Source organism: Ruditapes philippinarum, unplaced genomic scaffold (assembly GCF_026571515.1).
Source record: "Ruditapes philippinarum isolate M1 unplaced genomic scaffold, ASM2657151v2 ctg385_1_1_1_1, whole genome shotgun sequence".
In the NCBI taxonomy this organism is placed as follows: domain Eukaryota; kingdom Metazoa; phylum Mollusca; class Bivalvia; order Venerida; family Veneridae; genus Ruditapes; species Ruditapes philippinarum.
This window is the reverse complement of record NW_026862439.1, coordinates 142201-163646: the sequence shown is the minus strand read 5'-3', so window position 1 is coordinate 163646 and position 21446 is coordinate 142201. Positions and strand designations below refer to the sequence as shown.

General features: G+C 35.0%; 1 protein-coding gene across 1 annotated transcript in view; it reads left to right on the top strand.

Annotated features, from left to right (window-relative positions):
* The window catches only part of LOC132719072 (diacylglycerol kinase iota-like), a 129606-nt gene that overhangs the window by 25326 nt on the left and 82834 nt on the right, over positions 1-21446 (top strand). The window contains 4 exon segments of the mRNA XM_060702812.1: positions 1666-1749; positions 8701-8775; positions 11564-11620; positions 18429-18452. Coding sequence (XP_060558795.1) covers positions 1666-1749; positions 8701-8775; positions 11564-11620; positions 18429-18452 — 240 coding nt within the window.

The following is a 21446-nucleotide window of genomic DNA, read 5'->3' as shown; positions in this document are numbered from 1 at the left end:
TCTTATGAGTGTCTACCAAGTTTGTTCAAATAAAAGCCCTAGGGTCAAAATTGGCCCGGCCCCAGGGGGTCATTGATTTTCCCTATATGCATATAGTAAAAACTTAAAAAATCTTCTTTTAAAGAACCCAAAGAGCTAGAGCTAAGATATTTTGCATGAAACATCTTCTAGTGAGTGTCTACCAAGTCTGTTCAAATAAACGACCTGGGGTCAAAATTGGCCCCGGCCCGGGGGGGTCATAGATTTTCCCTATATGCCTATAGTAAAAACTTAAAAAATCTTCTTTTAAAGAACTGTAAAAGCTAGAGCTTAGATATTTGGCATGAAACATCTTCTAGTGAATATCTACCAAGTTTGTTCAAATAAAAGCCCTGGGGTCAAAATTGGCCCCGCCCCAGGGGGTCATAGATTTTCCCTATATGCATATAGTAAAAACTTAAAAAATCTTCTTTTAAAGAACCCAAAGAGCTAGAGCTAAGATATTTAGCATGAAACATCTTCTAATGAGTGTCTACCAAGTTTGTTCAAATAAAAGCCCTGAGGTCGAAATTGGCCCTGCCCCAGGGGGTCATAGATTTTCCCTATATGCATATAGTAAAAACTTAAAAAATCTTCTTTTAAAGAACCCAAAGAGCTAGAGCTAAGCTATTTAGCTTGAAACATCTTCTAATGAGTGTCTACCAAGTTTGTTCAAATAAAAGCCCTGAGGTCAAAATTGGCCCCGGCCCGAGGGGTCATTGATTTTCCCTATATGCATATAGTAAAAACTTAAAAAATCTTCTTGTAAAGAACCGTAAGAGCTAGAGCTTAGATATTTGACATGAAACATCTTCTAGTGAATGTCTACCAAGTTTGTTCAAATAAAAGCCCTGGGGTCAAAATTGGCCCCGTCCCAGGGGGTCATAGATTTTCCCTATATGCATATAGTAAAAACTTAAAAGATCTTCTTTTAAAGAACCCAAAGAGCTAGAGCTAAGATATTTAGCATGAAACATCTTCTAATGAGTGTCCACCAAGTTTGTTCAAATAAACGACCTGGGGTCAAAATTGGCCCCGCCCCAGGGGGTCATTGATTTTCCCTATATGCATATAGTAAAAACTTAAAAAATCTTCTTTTAAAGAACTCAAAGAGCTAGAGCTAAGATATTTAGCATGAAACATGTTCTAATGGGTGTCTACCAAGTATGTTCAAATAAAAGCCCTGGGGTCAAAACTGGCCCGCCCCAGGGGGTCATTGATTTTCCTTATATGTGTATAGCAAAAACTTAAAAATCTTCTTTGAAAAAACCCAAATAGCTTGAGTTTAGATATTATACATGAAACATTTTTAAGTAAATATCTACAAACTTTGTTCAAATAAAAGCCCGGGGGTCAAAACTGGCCCTGCCCCAGGGGTGTCATTGTTTTTAACTATATGTGTATAGTAAAAACTTAAAAATCTTCTTTTAAAAAACCCAATGAGCTAGAACTTAGATGTTTAGCATGAAACATCTTCTTATGGGTGTCTACCAAGTCTGTTCAAATAAAAGCCCTTGGGTAAAAATTGGCCCGGGGGGGGGGGGAGGCTATATACAGGTGAGCGACCTCAGGGCCATCATGGCCCTCTTGTTGTGTGTGTGTGTTAATAATACTTATTGAAATATTGTGTTTATTATATATTTTTAGGAGCATGCAGTTAACAGTGAGCATATTTGGCTAGACACAAATGCCTCGGGAGACTTCTGTTATGCCATGGAACAGGACTGCATTGTATGTATTAATTAATTCTTTGCATGCCGCCAGCAATATTGACTTATTTTTTTGCCACCAGTACGTTAGCCGGGTCTCGACCTGTATGACCGTGCAGTTTGTCCAGACTGTATGCTATCTGCTGCTCAATCCTTACGTACTGATTTATAAAGTTCTTGTTTATCTTTATTCGACAGATCCTTATTGTCAAATCGGAAAAAAGTGTTTCATAAATAATAGCTGAATAAAATATCACAAAAACCCCCCTCTGCATCAGACATAGCTTAATTTGTATTCCAGGAATTGTTTTTCCTCTGTAAATTTTTGATAACGGCTATTCTCTGATGGGTTGTTATTGTTTTTGTTCTCACTGTTGCAAAGATTGGTCAGTCTGTTATACAGCTTGTCTAGACCAGTTTGATTCCTAATTAATGACTGGATATAGTCGTCAATCTTTGTAGGATGATAACACTGGTGATTTATTCATGACCCAGTATCTAGTCGCTAATATATTATACATCTTCAAAAGTACCGTCTATTTCTTTTGTTAAAAGAATATATAGATTATGCCATGGCAGACACTTGCAGAAATCTCGTGAAAAAATGAACATATATAGACATCTTAAAGTGCATTTCTAGGGGTGAAAAGACAAGATTTTAGCATAGAACTTCCTCAATAAAGTTTATTTAACCAACCTTTTTAGTGTCGGGTCTTTTTGGATAAAAGCATGCATGCCTACAAAAAGTTGGTCAACGACTAACTTAGTCTAAGACACTTGCAACAAGAGTAAATTAAGTGGCTTGAACAGTGAGCTACACTCTTGTCACCTTTGTGCAATAACTGATTAACTTCTATTAAATTTAGAAGGATTTATTCCGATACTGCATTTAGGTGACAACGTGCTCTGTTTAAGGCATTAATTTTTTTTTCAAGTCTGCTTCATAATCCATTAAACTATTTTAACACTATGACTAACAAAATTCTAGAGTGAAGCTTTCCCTCCAGTAAGGAACATAAAATCTCTCAATTTCGATAGCATTAGATAAGTAGGTCAGGGATCACTTGTTCAAACCCTTAGGGAAATGAAATTTCTCCTTGACAATTGATCTTTGACATTGAAGCTTAAAGTCAAAGAAATTGGTTATTACTTCTTAGTTATACAGGGAAATGGGTTAACTGTTCAATTCTGCTTAAGCTGGGTGCTGCTAGATGACATGAACATTAGCTTGCAGTTATCACTACTGTCCATGAACACTCTCAATCAAACCGAGCCTGCAAATTTTTAAATCTTTACATGATTGGCTTTCTTTATGGGTTCTTTATTTTTAGCTCACCTGTCACAAAGTGACAGGGTGAGCTTTTGTGATCGCTTTTCGTCCGGCGTCCGTCCGTCCCTCCGTCGTCCGTCCGTAAACTTTTACTTTAAATGACATCTCCTCATAAACCACTAAGCCAATTTCATCCAAACTTCACAGGAATGTTCCTTTGGTGGTCACCTTTAAAAATTGTTCAAAGAATTTAATTCCATGCTGAACTCTGGTTGCCATGGCAACCGAAAGAAAAAACTTTAAATATCTTCTTTTAAAAAAACATAAGAGCTAGAGCTTAGATATTTGGCATGAAACATCTTCTAGTGAGTGTCTACCAAGTTTGTTCAAATAAAAGCCCTGGGGTCAAAATTGGCCCCGCCCCGGGGGGTCATTGATTTTCCCTATATGCATATAGTGAAAACTTAAAAAATCTTCTTTTAAAGAACCCAAAGAGCTAGAGCTAAGATATTTAGCATGAAACATGTTCTAATGGGTGTCTACCAAGTTTGTTCAAATAAAAGCCCTGGGGTCAAAATTGGCCCCGCCCCGGGGGGTCATTGATTTTCCCTATATGCATATAGTAAAAACTTAAAAAATCTTCTTTTAAAGAACTCAAAGAGCTATGGCTAAGATATTGAGCATCAAACATGTTCTAATAAGTGTCTACCAAGTTTGTTCAAATAAAAGCCCTGGGGTCAAAATTGGCCCCGCCCCAGGGGGTCATTGATTTTCCCTATATGCATATAGTAAAAACTTAAAAAATCTTCTTTTAAAGAACCCAAAGAGCTAGAGCTAAGATATTTAGCATGAAACATGTTCTAATTAGTGTCTACCAAGTTTGTTCAAATAAAAGCCCTGGGGTCAAAATTGGCCCCGCCCCAGGGGGTCATTGATTTTCCCAATTATGCATATAGTAAAAACTTAAAAAATCTTCTTTTAAAGAACCAAAAGAGTTAGAGCTAAGATATTTAGCATGAAACATGTTCTAATAAGTGTCTACCAAGTTTGTTCAAATAAAAGCCCTGGGGTCAAAATTGGCCCCGCCCCAGGGGGTCATTGATTTTCCCTATATGCATATAGTAAAAACTTAAAAAATATTCTTTTAAAGAACTCAAAGAGCTATGGCTAAGATATTTAGCATCAAACATGTTCTAATAGGTGTCTACCAAGTTTGTTCAAATAAAATCCCTGGGGTCAAAATTGGCACCGCCCCGGGGGTCATTGATTTTCCTTATATGTGTATAGCAAAAACTTAAAAAATCTTCTTTAAAAAAACCCAAATAGCTAGAGTTAAGATATTAAGCATGAAACATCTTTTAGTGAGTGTCTACAAAGTTTGTTCAAATAAAAGACCTGGGGCCAAAATTGGCCCCGCCCCGGGGGTCATTGATTTTCTTTATATGTGTATAGCAAAAACTTAAAATCTTCTTTGAAAAAACCCAAATAGCTAGAGTTTAGATATTTAGCATGAAACATCTTCTAGTAAGTGTCTACAAAGTTTGTTCAAATAAAAGCCCTGGGGTCAAAACTGGCCCGGCCCCAGGGGTGTCATTGTTTTTAACTATATGTGTATAGTAAAAACTTTAAAAAAATCTTCTTTTAAAAAGCCCAATGAGCTAGAGCTTAGATGTTTAGCACGAAACATCTTCTTATGGGTGTCTACCAAGTTTGTGCAAATAAAAGCCCTTGGGTTAAATTGGCCCTGCAACGTTGGTGGGGGTTGGGGGGGGGGGCTATATACAGGTGAGCGACCTCAGGGCCATCATGGCCCTCTTGTTTATTTTACATGGAGAATGCTGAGAATGGTTAAAAAAATCTGCTAAAATTGGCTTAAAAATAACAACAAAAAAAAAAAAAAAAAATCAAACAACTCACCATTTGTTTTATCATTCTGTTTTTGTTTCATCTGCACATGTTCCAGATTTTACAGCCATCATGACAGTCTGCAGTATGTTCTTTCATTATTTCATTGATATGACATTTTGCTATATTTTGTCATTATTATTATTTTATTACTTATCATAATAATCTGCAATATTATTTTATTGTTTCATTTTACATCATGGCCTTTTGTAATATCTATTCATTATCTTTTTCATAACATCAGCAATATCATTATTTGAGCCGTGTCACGACAAAAGCAACAAAAAGGCTTTTTGGCGACCCCAGCATGGATCCAGCCCAAAAGCCCTTGCTTTTTCGCTTCCCCAAGCTCTATTACAAGAAAGAAAAACGGGATGCGAAAAAGCATGGATCCTGTCAACTCCCGCAGCGGTCTGGATCCATGCTGGACACAAACGCATTTTGTTGGTTTTGTCGTGACGTGGCTCAAATTTTTTATTTTGATGCTGGCAGCATACAAAACTGTTTAAATAACCATGGAATTAAAATGATTTTGTTTGAACCCTCAGCCTGCTGAATTTCACAAATGAACTTGTCCAGCTTCCTTTTCTGGGACTGTTTATTGTCAAGTTTAGGGATTTTAAGATTAAAAATTACTATCAGTCAATCAAGAGCACAATCATAGAGTGGCAACATGACTGAGTGGTTAGCTCGTCGGAGTAGTAATTGAAGGGTTGCTGAAGGGGTTCAAACCCTGTCAAGGGCAAGCCATTGTTTCTGTAAGCAAGAAATTTTTGCCTTGTACTGGTTGGTTTGAGAGTGTTTCAATAAGATTATTATATGACTAAGCTTCCAACACAACCAAACTAAAATGAATTTGTATAAACTGAGAGCATATAGCCTGTTCAAAATGCCAAGATGTACAGGTTGACATCTATACTAGTGGCAAAGGCTAATCATTTTAGATTTCAGCAGCATAACCCTTCAACTGCTTGAACCCAAAGTGGTTGGCAAGTGCCACCAGTATTGAGCCAGGCTAGCCTGCACATCCACGCAGTCTGACCACGCTGTGTACTGTTGACGAACCAACTTGATATTCCCCCACCCCACTAGCAAAGATACACTATTTACTCATGCATACAGCTAGTATAAAGATCTGTGCAGTCTGGTCTTCACTGTTAAGTCACTACTTGTTTTGAAATTTTTCGTAAAAAATGAATGGTTTTTTCCAGATTGAAAGAGGAAAAGTCCATGTAAGATGTAAGCCTGGTAAGAGTTAAGTGAATAGAAAGAGCATGGAAACACGAGGTTATCTGATTTGTACGAGGGGGCATATCCCACGAGGGGGCATATCCCCCAAGTATAAATCATATTGCAGAGTGTTTTGATCTTTCTATTTTGTATCATAGTCAAACATAAAAACACGTTCCCTGTTGTCACAATATGAAACCCCAGAAAAAAGTAACCAATGTATGAGCATCTGAATATGAAATTTCTGTCAATTGCCCTTTCTCTGCAGTCACAATAAGTAAACCCTCAGGCAAAAATGAGCCAATCAATGGGCAAGCTCAGGAGTGTATGTAACTAATACCTCCACTCCAGTTAATGAACTGTGCATGTATATTGTATATAATTTAACTCTTGATACGTTTCCAACAGAAAGGTCCCCAAACTATGATACAAGAGCACTTTTTGATAACACTTTCATAGCCTAGTTATTTGATAGCCTAGTTATTTGATAGACTAGCAGTTTGCTGGCATCAAATAACCATTTTATAGAGCTAATTCATGTTTTATTCAATCAGACTGTGTATCCATAACATAATGTAAAAGATCAAAAAATTATTTAAATGATATAAAATAAACATGTCTTGAATTTCAGATTATTAAATTATTATATGTTCATAAAATTTTCTAAAGGAAGGCACATTTTAGAAATTGTTTGAATAACGATTGGCTCAATAGTTTGAAGATCATGTTTCTCTGAAAATGAAAATAAATACCGCGGATAAGAGGAAAATGAAAAAGTACTTTTGCTGCCTTTCCCCTCTAATACCAGTAGAAAATAAATGAATATTTAAAGAAGTTTATTTTTAAAGTACTCTCATTTCAACAATTACTCTTGAGTTATATATCCGATCCCGTTGTAAAATGTTCTGACTAATGTACCATGAAGATTAGTTTTTCGAGAAAAGCTGCATATCATTTAAATGTCTGTTCTTGAAGTGGTTCACATTTCCATAATTGGCAATGAAAGGCTTAAAATATTCAAGCATTGGTCTCAGTTCAGTATTTATTATTATGGTTCAATAACTGACTTATCCCCTTTGCAAAAAATTAATTGCAACAAATATGTAGCTCTTGGGATATTTTATGGAATATAACCAGTCAGAATAATAAACTTTAAAGTTTGATTGGTTGGTTGTGAAATATAGATTTTTGAAATTAACCAATGATGAGAGAGTATGTTTTGACTGGGCTTCAGTTTCAAGCTAATCATACATGTATAAAAGGACTAAGTCTTGCCAATAATAATTTTGACTACTTTTATAATACACCTTATTTGCAAAATATTATTTGCTCATTTCTATGAGGGACAGAGTTATGGCCCCTTTCTCTGTCAAGATATGTTGAAAAGTCTTGACTAGTGAGGTTTTGCCTCTCCTGTAAGAGCAAAGAGTCAAGGCCATTTCTTTGTCAAGGTTTGTTGTTAAGCTCTGAACTGTGAGCTTTTACCTCTCCTACAAGGCGAAAGAGTTATGACCCTTTCTCTGTCATCATTTGTTAAGTCATGACCTGTTCAGATTTGTCTCTCCTATGAAGAAAAAAGTTATGGCCTTTTTCACTGTCAGTGTTTGTTGAACTGTCAAGATATGTGAGGTTTTGCCTTTTCTATGAGGGAAAAGAGTTATGGCCCTTTCTTTCAGGGGTTGTTGATAAGTCATGACCTATGAGATTTTGTCTCTCCTATGAGAAAAAAGAGTAATGGCCCTATCCCTGTCAGGGTTGTTGATAGGTCATGACCTGTTTGGATTTGTCTCTTCTATGAGAAAAGAGTTATGGCCCTTTCTATTAGGGTTTGTTGATAAGACATTATTTGTGAGGTTTTGCTCCCTTCTATGAGAAAAAGAGTTATGGCCCTTTCACAGTCAGTTTGTTGATAGGTCACGAGTTGTAATGACTTGCAATAGAACTTGGCAAAATTACAAGGACAGAAACACAGTGAAACAGCAAACTGGGTTTAGTATGACTGTACTTTTGAAATGTCTGCCATTAATTTTTTTTGGAGACATTTATATTCCTTAAATTCTTCTGTTGCAATCTCGTTAATCTGTAAATGGGCAATGAAAGTAAATGTTTAATTGCTTTTTAATTACAATGAATATTTAATGAAACAGAAGATCTGCATGGCTTTGCATTGCTAATTATAATTAACCAAGTTTTGAAGATTTTATGTGCAATAGTACTCTAGCTTATTGCGGAAAAGATTTCCATGCCAACAATTAGGAGCCACACTAGCTTTCAGTTTTGGCTGTGCAGTATTGTTACATATTATCCCTAAAGCTTGAAATGAACATTTATGTGAAGGTAACTTGCTTGGACATCTTTATTTAGGTGTAGCACTTGTCCTGTTATTTAGCTAATTGTCAAAGCAATGTCAGGAAAATGTCAGGTAGCATGACATTTATGCTTATCTTGTATAAAGTAAATTGACCTTATAAACAAAAAACAAATTAAAATTTCAGTACATGAAATGTCTTTCATTTATGTACTAAAATGTACGAAACATACATCTATTGAATTATTTTATATTTTCAGAAAACTGGTCCACGGAAGAAGTGCATGGCGTGTAAGATTGTCTCTCACATAGGGTGTATTCCAATTTTAGAAGTTGTAAGTCTTTCTTGTTGAAACATTTACCATATTGTGTCTAATTAACACCCCTGGGGGGTGTGCATTTTTTCAGGGGGGGGGGCGGTAATTAGATCAAGTATGGTTGACGTAATCCTGAAAATAGTATTTGTAAAACAGACAGCTGTTAACAGTCTGTCTTACATATGTAGAAAAAGACCTACGTTGATGTCAGATAAATATACTACTGTAGGATAATATATAGGTTTGTTTACTAATATAAGCTTATTATTTATACCACATTGTCTTAGAAATATAGACATAATTATCCTGGCTTCTTCTGCATCATCTGGAGCTCTCTATCTGACCTGAAGGTTATTAAAACAATCATTTTTTTCTAAGAATAAGTAAAAAAATATTTTAGCAAGTATATTTAAAAGGGTGATCTCTCGATAACTTGAAGGATTAGAGATATCCCCTTTTTTGAGTATCGGAACAATGATACCTTTACACTAGGCATTTATATAAATAGACTACTCCGAAATACAAAATATTTTGGTTTTTTTCCTAGCTTATGCGGGGGTTCAAACAAACTTTTACATTTAAAGCTTCGAAAAAAAGTACAACAGGACAGTTGACTAATATTTTGTGACTGGTAGTGCACAGTGAAGCTAAAAGGGTGAATAATTGTTTGTTCCGGGGAATTTTCTTGGAAAAACCCACTTTTACCGAGTTATGGGTAACATCTATTCCAGAATAAAAAAACCTGTTAAAAAATACTAGAAGATATGGTGCAATAAAAGTGTGTGCATCAGAGTTCAATTTCGAAATAAGGATTTTCATTGTTTATTGTGTTTATTCTAAACTGGTTTCTGACCAATCAAGTACCAGAGCTGAGAAAATATCTTTAAAACCTTTGACCCTGGAGTGTTTTTAGCTCACCTGTCACAAAGTCACAGGGTTTTGTGACAGGGTGAGCTTTTGTGATCGCTTTTCGTCCCGCATCCGTCCGTAAACTTTTACTTTAAATGACATCTCCTCATAAACCGCTGGGCCAATTTCATCCAAACTTCACAGGAATGTTCCTTTGGTGGTCACCTTTAAAAATTGTTCAAAGAATTTAATTCCATGCAGAACTCTGGTTGCCATGGCAACCGATAGAAAAACCTTAAAATATCTTCTTTTAAAAAACCCAAAGAGGTAGAGCTTAGATATTTGGTCATTGATTTCCCCTTATAATATGCATATTGTAAAAACTTAAAAAATCTTCTTTTAAAGAACCCAAAGAGCTAGAGCTAAGATATTTAGCATGAAACATCTTCTAATGGGAGTCTACCAAGTTTGTTCAAATAAAAGCCCTGGGGTCAAAATTGGCCCCGCCCCAGGGGGTCATTGATTTTCCCTATATGCCTATAGTAAAAACTTATAAAATATTCTTTTAAAGAACCCAAAGAGCTAGAGCTAAGATATTTAGCATGAAACATCTTCTAATGAGTGTCTACAAAGTTTGTTCAATATAAGCCCTGGGGTCAAAATTGGCCCCCCCCCAGGGGGTCATTGATTTTCCCTATATGCATATAGTAAAAACTTATAAAATATTCTTTTAGCTAGAGCTAAGATATTTAGCATGAAACATGTTCTAGTGGGTGTCTACCAAATTTATTCAAATAAGAGCCCTGGGGTCAAAATTTGCCCTGCCCCGGGGGTCATTGATTTTCCTTATATGTGTAAAGCAAAAACTTTAAAAAAAAATCTTCTTTGAATAAAACCAAATAGCTAGAGTTTAGATACTAAGCATGAAACATCTTCTAGTGAGTGTCTACAAAGTTTGTTCAAATAAAAGCCCTTAGGTCAAAATTGGCCCCGCCCCGGGGGTCATTGATTTTATTTATGTGTTTAGCAAAAACTTAAAAAATCTTCTTTGAAAAAACCCAAATAGCTAGAGTTAAGATTATAATTTAGCATGAAACATCTTCCAGTTAGTGTCTTCAAAGTTTGTTCAAATAAAGCCCTAGGTTAAAAATTGGCCCTGCCCTGGGGGACATTGATTTTCCTTATATGTATATAGCAAAAACTTAAAAATCTTCTTTAAAAAAAACCCAAATAGCTAGAGTTTAGATATTAAGCATGAAACATCTTCTAGTGAGTGTCTTCAAAGTTTGTTCAAATAAAAGCCCTGGGGTCAAAACTGGCCCCGCCCTAGGGGTGTCATTGCTTTTAACTATATGTGTATAGTTAAAACTTAAAAAATCTTTTTTTAAAAAACTCAACGAGCTAGACCTTAGATGTTTAGCATGAAATATCTTCTAATGGGTGTCTACCAAGTTTGTTCAAATAAAAGCCCTGGGGTTTAAACTGGCCCCGCTCTGGGGGCCTATATACAGGTGAGCGACTTCAGGGCCATCATGGCCCTCTTGTTTATTTTAATATTTTGTACCACTTGTAATTAATTTTATTAAAGTTCAGGTACTTTCTTTTTTTTATTAGTTTACAAAGATTATTGATAGGTTATATGGCCCTGTATAAATGTAAAATGTATAACCCGAGCTGCTTGGCGAGGATATATTGCAAACAACCATTTATATACGGTCAAATAACCTGTCAGGAATATTTGTAACAAATTTTTTTATACATCAAACTTTTTTTTTATGAAAAAAAGTGAGATTTCTTAGAAAATTGAGACAGCAGCCTTGTTTACTATATAAACGTCACGATTATCCAGTAAAGTGACACTACAAACATGCAGTGTTATATTATATTTAATAAAGCTATCATCTGAAATGATGTTGCAAAAGTATGAGTTTAAATCTTGTTTTCTATATACTTTTAGAAAAATCTCCGATGCAAACCAACATTCCGAGAAGCAGGTGTCAGAAATTACCGCGAGGTTTGTAGTTTTCATGAAAACATTCAGCAAAATTGTGGTCTGAGGTTATAAGTGCATGACATTGTGTTTTCTTAATGGTTTCATACAAATATTTAAATTACTGTTAAATGCTTTTCTAAGATATTTATTTGCATTAGGAGGAAAGCATGATATTTGCGCTTTGTCCAAGTGATTGTCACAGCTTTAAGATAAAATGTTGCACCAAAGCATGATACTTCTAGCATCTTGGTTGCTATTTATGCTTATCAGCTTTTTTTTTTTTGATCGACAAATTTAAATAATAAGGAGGGCTATTATACTTCCCCCCGTCTTCGGAATCACACTTTGGTAAAGTTTTTGGTTGCATTGAGAATAGTCGAGCATGCTGTCCTAATGACAGCTCTTGTGTAAATTGAAAAATTGCATCATTATTTCTGCTTTATTTGAAAAATACCATACATTAAAATATAGATTAACATTTAAAATGAAATATTGTGGACAATGAATAAAAAATTGCTCTATTTATGTTGAGTCATTAACTAGCACGAAGGAAATTTTCCTGGTATTCCTTTGTGTGCATGAACCATATATTAAAGGCATCGGATAAAGGCATCGTCTTACTTTCTACCTATATTAGAAAATGATAAGTAGGAGATCAAACCTGGTTCAAATGGCAATAAAAACTAATGAAAGCAATTCCCTATAGACATTGACATTAAATTTCTATTAATTTTCAAAAGTGGTGCGGCTTTAGTCTTTTTTTTCATCTCTTTTTTCATCTTTTTTTTAATACCTTAGGTAAATGGCTTTATCAAAGAGTCATCGTTGTCATCAAGAGTTTATAATATATTATTGAGGGTTGTTTCAGTGCAGCTTTGTTATTTTTTGATGAATTTTACAGCCTGATTCTACCCATGTCACCAGTGCGGAGCAGGAACCCCCTGCTCATCTATACTGTCTGTTTATGGTCTGCACTGTTTGCTTATTAATTCATTCACTACAGATATTTTGAAATTTTTGCTAAAAGTGATGAATTGTTTTGTCTAAATTGTTAGATGACATTAACTATTTAAGATATATTGTTGTAAAAATAGCATGTTAGGGTTAAGAACAAGGTATAGGTAAGAAGCATAATGAAGATTAGGTCAATTAATTGTATCAAAAGTATAAGATAGTTAAAATAGGTTTCCATTTTTTAAACATACCTGTTGGCAACTGCACATCTTGCCTGTTTTTACTTGAAGTGGTGTCCAATAAATTGCTTGTGATTTACTTATAATGTTCATTTGCTCCTCTTAAACATATCTCATTATTAAAGAAGCTCTGCTAAGGTCATAAATCCGGAAAAACATATATTTCTTTTAATTCTTACATAGATCCGCTATTGAATCTGCAGATAATAATAAAGAAATATATCAAAAAATTAAATTTAGAAACTACTCTTTGTGACGGTCTTCAGTTTGTATTGTTTTCATTTTTGGGTCAATTTTCACATTTAAGTTTATATTCTGAAGAAATGGAGTGAACAAACAAGTTATTGATGCAGACCTTTCTATATTACCAGTTCATTTATGTCAGAAAACCTAGTTGGGATTTTGATACAAATAGTGCTCCTATAGTACTCCTTAGAATTCAGATTGCACAAATTCACCAGTTTTGTTCATGTCCTTAATGAAATGTTTTAATTTAACAGTTAATTGAAATTTTGGGGTTAAATAAGTGCAAGGCTATTGTATTGAAGTTATTAGATGTAATGTTAATTAGTGCAAGAATCTCTTTAAACCTTGAACATGTTCAACTAAAATAACTATGCAAGCCCAAGAGAGATTGTAATATATATACAGTTTAATCACCATTAATGATATGAAGAACTTGAAAATAGTTCATTGGGAATAAGGGTATATTTGATTCATTTCCATAATTTGGATCAAAAAGTTATATTACCATGCTTTGTATCTTAAATGGACTTGTCCATCTTTCAATCTGAACTGAACCATTCATCATTTTTAGGGGAAAGTTTAAAATATATACATAGAGGATATTGAATGAGTATAAGTTCAATACTGAATTTATTGCATGAGTTGAATAAAATGATATTATGCGAGCCTCTGGCAAGCATAATGTTATTTTATTCAACGAGTGCAATAAATTCAGTAATGAACTTACACGAATTTAATATTCTATTTATCACATACCCTAAATAAAGACCGTTTAAAGTGAAATAAGAGTCATTTTTCATTGACGCACCAATAGTATGAGTCGCTAACATTTAGCTCGTCTTTACACTATGTTTGTATAACGCTAATGACGTCATGTCAAAATATATGCACGGCCATGCAATACCAATATTATTTATGGTGTTGTAAAATCGGCATGGGTGTGTGATAATGATTGCATAATGAACAGTGCAGACCATGATTGTGTTGTCTGATCTTGGTCTGCACTGTTCACATGAGTAGAATCCTTTAGTCTGCCTGAGAAGACAAAAGGTTATTTGCTCAGCTGAGCTATATGACCTAAAGATATTAACAAAAATTAATGCTCTTTTCTTAATAGATTGTGTAAATTTTATTTTTTTCCAAAGTTCAGCAGTTTGAAATCTTTTTTCATACTGCATCAGAACATTATCAGTTTCTCAGTGCATTAGCTATTTGTTCAGTACTTTAATAAGCATGAAACAAATCTAGAAAAAAAAAGAAACGAAAAAAAAAAAGTTAACGAGCTCCTTTGTCAGATATTAGTTTCGTTTGTTCTTTTAATGGGTTGTTCTCCATTTATAGCACAAAATGGTGCAAAATAGGCAATGAATAGAACTGCTGCTATTAAATTATAGCTAATGATGTAAGCTGTGGGAGCAGCAGACACTCCTTACAGCCATTTTGGAATGAAAAATCTCACATGAGGGCAGAAAAATGATGATACTTTTGCATGTGTTTGGCTCATGACTTAAATACTTCCAAAATTTCATAACATCATTTTTTATTTGTCAGTGATCCAAACTGCCCAATTTGATATTTCATTTATTTGTCTATTTTGACGGCTTTCTTCAATTAGTGCCAGACATATTTTCTTCATTTCGTTCCAAATATATCGTATAATGGTTCCCTGCAACAATGATAGAATATCAATATCTGAGTGAGACTGGTTCACCGAATTTAGATACAGCGATGCTCAAAGGTTATAAGATTTAAGTTTTCAAACCAGTCTGAAACTCTAGACTGATTCATGACTGTGAACATTGGTCAAAGGTTATAAAATTTGTATTTTCAAACCTGTCTGAAAGTCCAGACTTGTTCATGGCTTAGAAACAATGATGTCAACATTGGTCAAAGGTTATAAAATTTATATTTTTAACCTGTATGAAACTCTAGATTTGCTCATGGCCTAAAAACCATGATGTCAACATTTGTCAAAGGTTAGAAAGCTTATATTTTCAAACCAGTCTGAAACTCTAGACTTGTCCATGGCTTAGAAACCATGATGTCAACATTGGTCAAAGGTTAGAAAACTTATATTTTCAAACCATGCAGTCTGAAACAGATTTCATTGGCCCTTGGTCTGCAGGTGGCAACAGTAAATTATCCTAAAACCTCATATGTTGTTACATGACAAGAAATACAATGCCCTAGAAAATCATAAATCTCTTTTGCAAAAGTTTAGAATTCAGGAAAAGTGCAGTGCACAAGAACAAAAATTACTCTCTGTTGCATAATTGGAATTATTACCTTTTGAAAAATTTTTACACTTAATTAAGCTGAACTTTTAACTTTAAAGTTATTGCTCTTTGTTTATTTTCTTACAAAAGTTATATAATATACACTTTGTAATATTCATGTTCAATTTCTCTAAAGTACATGTATTTCTTAATATCTTTATTTAAGTACTTTAAATGAATGATCAAATGACAAATAAATAATGTTAAAAATGATATTTTAATGACATAATATCTCAAAAAGATAGCCTTTTCCTCGACACTGCTCTTTTCTTTTGTAGGTTTTGTATCATAATATTACTTTGAGGTAAATTATATGAAGAAATTTCAAAAATATTTGAATCTTCAGAGGAGTGATATATTTTTATCAAGTAAATGAATTTGCTTGTCTGCTTTTACAATAACCTTTCCTTAAATCTCAGAAACAATGTCATGGTTGATTCATTAAGCTAGCAGACACAATTATGTAGGCAAAATTCTGACTGCTCAAATTTTTTTTTTTTTGGTCCAGAAAATGTAGCATTTCTTTGTACTGGTAATTTCCGAGAAATTGATGGATTTTTTTCCCAGTTCAATAGAAATGTTGAATTTTTTCCCCTACATTGCTTTTGGAGAATACTGGAGAAAAAAATTCCAGTAGGGAAATCTCTTTTTTTCATTTTATTCATTTTATTGCTCGAGCAAGAATTTAGTGAAAGTTTTTTTTGTTTGAAATTCGAGTATTTTTTTAATGGTATAGCCCAAGGGATTGATGTGATTGACAATATGAATTTAGGATATGATATTTTTTGGACCTTAAGAACACTGGTATCATTTTAAGACACATTTAATTCTTTAAAACAAAATTACTGGTATGTCATGTTAAAGTGACATGTGTATTTACACAGGATTTTCTTTTTCTAAACAAAATACCCCAAACATTGATTTTGACATAAAACAGATAATGGTAGACATTTAGGAAAATTTGAACCTTTAAATGCTTGTTTGTTTTTTGCATGTTTAAACATTGTTATAATTTCTTGATTATTTTCTTTTAGCCAGCGAGAAGTGTATGTGTGATTTTGTTTTGTATTTTTTTTGGTCACAAATGGCAATAAACCTGATATTTCCCCACATCACCGACTGCGAATTCACTTATATTCGTGGGCATGAAATTTCGTGGTTTTATCAAAACTGGCATTTTCGTGGGTTCTTAAATTCGTGGATTTTCGTTTTCTTGTTGAAAAAAAAATTCAGTAACCTAATGCAAAATAATCTTAAACTTAATCGCCGAACATTTTTACTTACAACATGTACATATCTTTACTTGTCACACAGCGGTTATCAATAAATTTAATCCTTGCCTCTGGGCATAAATCTAACATAGCACAGTTATGCCAAGGTCACAAATAAAACGGGCGCCGTCCGATTAAACGATTTTTATAAAATCGGCAGATTTTTTGATGTCGTGGACGCCGGGCGATTTTAAATCTGATACCTTGCGTGGTCATGAATTAAACAGTCGTCGGGCGATTTTTGCCGAGTGGATTTTACAGAAAGAATTGAACGGATCGGGCGGTCACCACCCGATGTCCGTACGGCGCCTGTGCGATTTAAAAGTGAATCGGACGGTTGCCGCGCGGGCGCCGGGCGACAATGACTTTACATTTAATGACATCCTAGATAAATCAGCCAGTTGTAATTATGCCAGCAAAGAAGTCAGCTGCCAAAGCGAAGGGGAGTCACCAACGGCCAGTATCGAGGCCGTAGAAGGCGAAAATCAATCAGACATTCGCATGGACATTGAAGAAAAAATTCATGTTTACTAGTATTCAAAAGAAAGTCACAAATATATTTTTGAGGCAATTAATGAAAACGATGACCGCCCGGTGCCTGTACATGAATCGTCCGGGTACCGGGCGATAATCGTTTGACTACTTAGCTCTATTCAGGCACCGGGCGGGGCCCGGACGATGTCCGCCCGGACGCCTTTTAAATCGGACGCTGTTTTAGTAGAACAAAAGATCGCCCGATCAAAAAAACCATCGCCCGGTCGCCGGGCGGCGACCGAACGATGTCTGCTTGATGTTATTTATACTCAGTGACCCCAAAAATTATTGTCCGGCCGCCGTTAGCTTTTAAGTATTACTTAAAACTCGAAGGCGCCCGCCCGATGAGCAAAATTTTCAGCTGCTGCCGTCCGATAGTCACTGCCGCCGGACGGACACCGTCCGATATTGCGATTTTTTGGAGAAACAGACGCCGCCCGGCGGCATTTTCTTATTTGTGACCTAGGCTTTACTGCCTATAATTGACTGCAATTAACACATTTATGTGACATGATATGCACCTCCATTGGACACACTGCCCCTGTAATTCGCCGATGTAAACATGGCATAATTTATACGACACCTGACAGGTTTTAACCAGCGAGTTTAAAAATTTACACTTAACATATTTGACAGTAACTACACGCAAGGTCACGTAAATAACACGAGTATATGTGGATCTTCAAAAAGTCGGTGTCGTCTTTGATGTTTACAGAATAGCATTCACACAAATACAGATTAAAATTCATATAAACTGGATCATTTAAAAACGACAAAAGAATGTACAATAGATCTGTTTTAGCGATCGCATTTTTTTTTTATAGTTTTGTGTACTTACGACATTAATATCAAAGACCTTTTTTTTAAATTATTAAGAGCCAATTGACAATTTTTATTAGCGCTAATTATTGCACTGCCTGGGTTCCCATATTTACTCGATTATGTCAAGTATTCTTGTAACTAGCAGAGTAACACCGATCAAGTATGTATATGCGACATTAATTTTGTGACAGTTAATTGAGGACATATAATCGAGTTTTCTTTCAAGTTCCTTTAATATTGCAAACGGATTTAATATGTCACTAACCTGCTTATCTGTCTGTATTTACATCCATTTCACGAAATATCGGCCGGAAAAGAGCCGATGCATGTTTTTAATATATAGAACAGAGACTGGGTTACAGAAGTATTTGTTGGGATAAAAGTTCGTCGGATCTTAAATTCGTGGATTGACCTAACCACGAAAATTCGTGCCCCACGAATAATAATGATTTTACAGTATATTAATTATATTTGATACTATTTTTAGCTTGTACCTCAACAGATGTGTAATGTAAGTTGTCCACAGCTTCCATGTAGAAATTCTGCAGATTTTTTTGTGATATTTTTTTTTTCTCCCCATACCTAACTTAAGGTAATAAATCCATGAATAGTGAAATATGCGTTAAGAAAGAAAAATCAAAGTGCATTAGAAGATAGAAATGACTTAAACATTAATATGAAGTGCAATTTTACATAATTAAATTAATGACAAAGTACAAAATTCAGAAAGCAGTCAATGTGCATCAGAAGATAGAAATGACTTTAAACATTAATATGATACATAATTGTATACATAATTTAAATAATGACAAAGGACAAAATTTTGCATAATTTTATCACCTATTTGTCAGTAAAATCTTATTGTTCCTCATTATAAGGGCTTTTATTTATTGTCCAAAATATTTGTAGATACTTCCATTTGGTCAGGTTTGAGGTTTATGGTCAAGGTCAGGGATGCTAAATATAGCATTTTATTGATTTATTATGGTCCCCGAAAAATTTCGGGGGAGCATATAGTCGTCGGGTTGTCCGTCCGTCCGTCCATCAGTCCGTACGTCCGTCCCGAATTCGTGTCCGGCCCATAATTTTGTTATTTGAAGTCGGATTTTAAAATTATTTCACAGAAATGATCACCATATTAACACGACGTGTCGCGCGCAACATTTGGGTCGCTACCTTGAAGGTCAAGGTCACAGCATGACCTTTCAGCAAAATCGTGTCCGGTCCATAACTTCATTATTTGAAGTTGGATTTTGAAAATATTTCACAGAAATGATCACCATATTGAGACGACGTGTCGCGCGCAACATTTGGGTCGCTACCTTGAAGGTCAAGGTCACAGCATGACCTTGCAGCAAAATCGTGTCCGGTCCATAACTTCATTATTTGAAGTCGGATTTTAAAAATATTTCACAGAAATGATCACCATATTGAGACGACATGTCGCGCGCAACATTTGGGTCGCTACCTTGAAGGTCAAGGTCACAGCATGACCTTGCAGCAAAATCGTGTCTGGTCCATAACTTTGTTATTTGAAGTCGGATTTTAAAAATATTTCACAGAAATGATCACCATATTGAGACGACATGTCGCGCGCAACATTTGGGTTGCTACCTTGAAGGTCAAGGTCACAGCATGACCTTGCAGCAAAATCGTGTCCGGTCCATAACTTTGTTATTTGAAGTCGGATTTTAAAAATATTTCACAGAAATGATCACCATATTGAGACGATGTGTCGCATGCAACATGTGGGTCGCTTCCTTGAAGGTCAAGGTCACAGCATGACCTTGCAGCAAAATCGTGTCCGGCCCATAACTTCCCTATTTGAAGTTAGATTTAAAAAGTATTTCACAGAAATGATCATCATATTAAGATGACGTGTCATGCACAACATTTAAGTGGCTACCTTGAAGGTCAAGGTCACAGCATGACCTTGCAGCAAAATCTTGTCCGGCCCATAACTTCCTTATTTGAAGTCAGATTTTTAAACTATTTCACAGAAATGATGACCACATTAAAATGGCGTGTCATGCGCAACATTTGGCTCGCTACCTTGAAGGTCAAGGTCACAGCATGACCTTGAAGCAAAATTGTGTCCGGCACATAACTTCATTATTTGAAGTCTGATTTTACAACTATTTCACAGAAATGATCACCACAATGAGACATTGTGTCGCGGGCAACATTTGGGTCGCTACCTTGAAGGTCAAGGTCACGGTATGACCTTGCAGCAAAATCGTGTCCGGCCCATAACTTTGTTACTGGAAGTCGGATTTAACAACTATTTCACAGAGATGATCACCATATTGAATCGACGTGTTGCATGCAACATTTAGGTCACTACGTTGAAGGTCAAGGTCACAGCATGACCTTGCAGCAAAATAATGTCAGGCGCATAACTTTGTTATTTGAAATCGGATTTTACAACTATTTCACAAAAATGATCACCATATTTAGACAATGTGTCGTGCACAATATTTGGGTTGTTTTTACACTTTGAACTTTGTCTGTGACATAACTCTGACACAACAAGAGGTATACCTTCCTGTGTCCAAAACCTATTCGGGGAGCATCACCCGGTTCAACCGGCTCTTGTTACCTTATATACCAATATTAGAGATGGCGAGTGCATTGCTAACTTGCATTATTAATTACCAATCCTTTGACAGGTGTTTTATGTAGATGGTGTGAAGGTCAGTCTGATCCAAAAGATCATGAAATGTTTATCGATGCCACCAAAATTTTGTTTAATTGTAATGCTTGTTAAAGTTAAAGTTCTAATAAATTGTCTTAAGGTTATAAAAAGTCAGTAACAAAAAGAGCTTTTTGCATATGACCATCTAGGATAATGTTAATTAACTTAATTATTTATATACTGAATTTATTTAAGTTTGATTTTGTAGGAAGCTATAAGCTTATATTATATTGATGGATTTATTACCTCCTGTTTTAGTTGAAACAATCTGGTACTGAACTACTAAAACATTTTTGAAGTGTATTTTGTCCAATTAACAGCTTACTTGAGTGACATATCTTACATGTACTTACAAACAAAATTTCATTCTTGCTGCAAGTGTTCATCTGTAGTAAATTTGGTATTTATTCACTTGATCTTGATCAATAATAATTTTGTAACCAATTAATTCATATATTTCTACTTCCTCAAATAATAATGCTGACTAGTAGATTTGCTTTAATTGTTGAACTTTTCTTTGGTCTGCATTTAAAGATATTAATATAGAATATGGAGGGGCACCTTAATATGCCCAATGCTATCAATACATCTTTAATGTCAGGGTCAGATTTGTTGACCTCCATCAGACAATTTGAATGTCCCTTGGACATTTTTGTTACCTCCATTGATAAAACTGAAGAGTAACTTTGTTAACCCTTTAATAAAGCTGTAAATTGTCAGGGGTATTATTGTTTACCTCCATCAATAAAGCTGTAATGTCAGGGACATTTTGTTTACCTCGATCAATAAATCTGTAATGTCAGGGATATT